Source organism: Trachurus japonicus, chromosome 19, assembly GCF_045865225.1.
Source record: "Trachurus japonicus isolate A0001 chromosome 19, Traja_1.0".
NCBI lineage: Eukaryota > Metazoa > Chordata > Actinopteri > Carangiformes > Carangidae > Trachurus > Trachurus japonicus.
The window spans coordinates 12,838,512-12,843,377 of record NC_140925.1 but is presented as its reverse complement, the minus strand read 5'-3'; the positions used below and the strand labels follow the sequence as shown (position 1 = coordinate 12,843,377).

The 4,866-nt window shown below is 38.7% G+C and overlaps 1 protein-coding gene across 1 annotated transcript; it reads left to right on the top strand.

The window, feature by feature from the left end:
* The first annotated feature begins 343 nt into the window (after positions 1–343).
* LOC146967560 (sulfotransferase 2B1-like) lies at positions 344–4,862 on the top strand. The gene is made up of 6 exons (XM_085761188.1): positions 344–586; positions 2,243–2,454; positions 3,078–3,204; positions 3,423–3,517; positions 4,111–4,291; positions 4,456–4,862. The coding sequence occupies exons 1-6, from the start codon at positions 448–450 to the stop codon at positions 4,563–4,565; spliced, it is 864 nt and encodes a 287-aa protein (XP_085617314.1). The 5' UTR covers positions 344–447; the 3' UTR covers positions 4,566–4,862.
* The last annotated feature ends 4 nt before the right edge of the window (positions 4,863–4,866 follow it).

The following is a 4,866-nucleotide window of genomic DNA, read 5'->3' as shown; positions in this document are numbered from 1 at the left end:
TTAAAAAAGAATAATAATCAGTTAAAAAATATATTTTTGTCAGTCTTTTTTTTTTCCAATTACTACACATTTCAGGCGACCCCATTTGAATTCCAGGCAACCCCACATGGGGTCCCCACCCCAAGGTTGAGAAACACCGCTCTAATCACTGAGAAGTGTAAGTCAGTTTACCATTTACCATGGTGCTCTTATGTAACAGACAGATTTTTTTTTTGGTCGACTACCTGGAATTACATATTAAACAGTTCATCTTCACGCCTGGATTAAACTCCTGACTGCTCTGCTTGCATCATCTTTCTTTGTATATGCAAACAAGAAAAAGAGAGAGCTGTCGGAGGAGATTAGTCAGTCTTCACAAAGTCCAGAAGTTCATTTGACAGCTGTCCCTTTGTGTCGGTCACTCCAGCTGCAGCTCCTGCTCACTAACTAACTAACTAACTCTGAACCATGACTGAAGCTGAGTTGTACACTGTGTATAAAGGAGTTTACCTGCCTTCGCCTGTGCACCCTCCACACAGCCTCAAATACTACGAGGACTTCATTTTTCGTCCAGATGACATTCTCATCGTGACATATCCCAAATCAGGTGAGTTCACAGTCACACAACTGAAGTGTACAGTACATCAGTATTATAATTCATCCATCGCAGCTTTGTAGCAGGGATTGCAGCTTTATGCCCTGATGAAGGCCTGTGAGCCGAAACATGTTGGTGTTTTTAATGTTCATTATGAGCTAGCCATGGTGCCTTGGATCCTGTTTTGTTCTAGTATTTAAAAAATAAAATGTTGTAATTGTTGCAGTTGAGTGGTAAATAATAACTTGAACTGTTAAAAAGACAGATGAATTTGTTCGGGTGAGTCAGAAATACCAAAACACTGAACTTTTAACAACAGTAACACATTAATCATGGCTGCGTTCCACTCAGAGGAGATCTTTATGCTGCCTGTGCTGTGTTGACTCACTGAAAAAGCCCCCTGGGAAATAGAAGACAGAAGAAATGTGAAAAGATCTACTCTGTTGCACACTTGCAACGTACAAGCAGAGTTGCAACATTTAACATAGTTGCCTGCAGGAGTAAGTCAGGAACTCAGATATTACAATTAAATGTTCTTTTTTTGTGGACACAGAACAGAGGGTCAATATTTGTAATTTGAAGGACATGTTGCGGTTTTACAACAGCCATAGCACAAAGTTAACAATGTATTTTAATATCAATGATCTCTCCCTCCCTCAGGCTCAGCTTAACATTCATTCATTCATTCATTCATTCATTCACTCACAGTTCAAATCCACAGTAGGCTGCTGCTGTCATGTGATCATGGTTTTGTTACCAATCCAAAACAAACATTTCCACCAGTTCCACATCAAATTAAACATCAACTATCTGGGTAAAGTTGGTCTAAAGGTGTTAAATATTGAAATGATCCACCATTGCAATCCCTTGTTTTCTTTCCAGGATGTAGTCCATCTTTACTTTCATCCCAGTTGGACTGGATCAGTCTGATCCAGATAAAGATGAGCAAATCTGGATAGCAAGTGTTAAATGGGATTGCATATCACACTGAAGACTGCTAGGTCTGTAAACAACAGGTAGAACAGCAGCATGGATTGATTTGAAAATGGGCTGCTGTATTGTTTCTTTAATGTCTTTCAAACAGCCAGATCTTATCTGAGCCACAACAAATCAATAAAAAAAGCAAATACACAACATTACTCTAATACATTGTGAATTTTGTGTGTTTCAAATGTCTAGCTAGGAAAAAACATTCAGAATTCTTCATTTGTGGAATGATCAAAAGTTAACTAACCCTGTCACTATAATGGTTGAAGAATCAGCTGCAAAAAAATCAATAAATCAATAATTGTATGTCTGTATATATACTACATTTACCTACCTAAATCCTTGAATAATTCCCTTTTTCATTCGGTCAACAGTGTATCAACACTGCCCCCTCCTGCCTGGACCTGTCTCCTTGGTGTTTCCTGTTATATTTTGTAATTATTTGCCTAATGTTTAGTTTGGTTTTTGACCTTTTGCCATTAGTCTGTTCCTTTTGTTCATTGGCACATCATTGAACTTTGTAAAAAGCCTCTACCTGGGCATCTGGATTCAGACTAGATGACCCCCAAATCAGAAAGAAATGAACAAAATAATAATTTTATTAAAGTGATTTGACTGAGCTACCATAATGATGAGCTGAGATCGGAAATGACTGATTTTAGAAATCCTTATATTCTTCAGGTACGACCTGGATGCAGGAGATTGTCCCTCTGATCGTGAGTGGAGGAGATCCGGCCTCTGTTAAGACTCTTCCTAACTGGGAGCGTGTTCCTTGGCTGGAGGAGTTCAAGACACGCTACATGTACCTTTCAAAGTGGCCGTCCCCCCGTGTGTTCGCTACACACTACCACCACAGCATGATGCCACCAAGCTTCTTTGAAGCAAAGCCGAAGGTACTGCTGTGTCCTGGCTCGTGAAGGCATTCAAACAGAGGCTTTGGATGTTCCAGTGTAGAGGACTGAACATGTAGTTGATGTGTTGGTGTCCATAGTGACTGCTATGGCTGACTCTTAGATGATATATACAGTATATGACCTGTGTCCTGGAGCCAGGCTGTCAGATATCACTGCAAAAACTCAAAATCTTTCCAAGAATATTTGTCTTATTTCTTGTCAAAATGTTTCATTTCTAGTCAAAACTAATCTCTTTCCACTTAAAATAAGACTCATCACCTAAACATGATCTTGTTTTTAGATCATTTTCACTTGTTTCAAACAAATTTTCACTTGAAATAAGTAGAAAAATCTGCCAGTGAAAGTATGTTTTTAGTGCTTGTAATAAGAAAGGAAAATTTGCTCAGATTTTTCTACATATTTCAAGTGCAAATATGCTTAAAAGAAGTAAAAAGTGTCTAAAAACAAGCTACTTTTTAATGGGATGAGTCTTATTTTAAGTATAATGAGATTTGTTTTGACTAGAAATAAGACAAATATTTTTGGTAAGAGTTTGAGTTTTTGCAGTGTGGATTAATGAATGAATGAATGAATGAGTTAATAATGTCATGTGATCCCTGCAGGTCATCTATGTGATGAGGAACCCCAGAGATGTGTTCACGTCCTCCTTTTATCACCATGAGATGTTTTCCTTCCTGGTGAACCCAGGTCCACAGGGTGAATTCCTACACAAGTTCCTGGATGGAAAAGGTTGGACTCATTGTACAGTATTTATCCATGCTACAATACACAATACAGGAAGGGACAGAAACCTGAACTATTATGCAGACAGGTCAGGTGGGCATCTGTTAACCATGTGGAGTTCAAAGACCATTAGGTTCAATGTGAAAGAATTTCTATACATTATTGATGAAAACGTATCATTTCAACACATCAACTGCATGTTTGTGACTTTCTGTCTCTTCCAGTCATGTTTGGCTCATGGTTTGATCATGTGAAAGGCTGGCTGAACGCTGAAGATAAAGAGCACATAATGTACATCGCCTATGAAGAGATGATCATGGTGAGATTCAGCAGGGTATATACAGGAATCTTGAAGTTAATTTAAATACATTTTTAAGACTTTTTCAAGACCTTATCAATATTTTTCAACACCTCACCGCCACTTCAAGCTGCAACCATTCACATCAATGACACTTTTAACTTAACAGTTTTAGTCTGTGATTAAGACTGTAGACCACGAATTCAAAATAGGCTGGGATAATAAATCAAAGGAAACGTTTATCAAAAAAGAAATATTGCTCAACTCCCAAAAACAAAAAACTACAATCACGACAGTCATGACATGTGCCTCAGCTCGTTTGATTTTGTTTCTAGTAGGGCTGCAGCCGATATCCGAGTACTCGAGTACTCGCTCGACTTGGGCGGCATCCGAGTGCCATTTCCCTACTCGGATTCCTTCAAAATTTAAGACTATAATGTCGTGAAAAGACTTTTTAATACTTTTTAAGGGTCTTAATTTTCCCAAAATTGATTTATCACCTTTTAATACTTTTCAAGACCCTGTTCCCTGTTCAGAAACACTCCTCAAAACCTCCTCGTAACCCTCTGAGAGTCTCTGAGCAGTTCTGACTGCTCTGGTTGTCTTTGTTTCAGGACCTGAAGGACTCTGTGTCCAGACTTGCTCAGTTCCTGGAGAAACCTCTGGACTCTGAGGTGATAGAGAAGATAGCAGAACGCTGTTTGTTCAAGAACATGAAGCAGAACAACATGTCAAACTACTCTACTGTTCCTAAGGAATACATTGACCAGTCCAAGACTGAATTCCTCAGGAAAGGTGTGTTTCACTTCATGACACGGGTGTTCCTACCCTGTGGCACATTTTTCGTAATATGTGAAATGCCAACAGCTCACATGTAGATATAAAAATCAAAAAATAGTTAATTCCATATAAGAAGACTACACATCTCTTGTTGTGATCTGTTTCCTCTTGTGTTTCAGGAATCGCTGGAGACTGGAAAAACTTTCTTACAGTGTCGGAAGCAGAGCTCTTTGATTCAGTCTACAAAGACAAAATGCAGGATGTCAAGTTTAGGTTTGCGTGGGATTAAAATAACATAATTAAGGGCAGTGATCTAAGTGATTGTGGTTCACTGAAACCTTCTCATTTCAGAGATAGTTGCTGTGATATATTCAGCATACATATGATACATACAACATAATATGACACAATATTGTTTGTAGGATCAAAAGCTCAAAGCTATAAAGAAAACCCTCTGCTCCTAGCAGCAGACAGCCTGTTTGGTGTTGTTTTGTGTGTCTGTGTGTGTGTGATGGTAAAATGTGCTCCTGGAGAAACATACAGAGGTTGCTGATGGACACATTGTCATCATGATTGTGTCAAAAGCCATC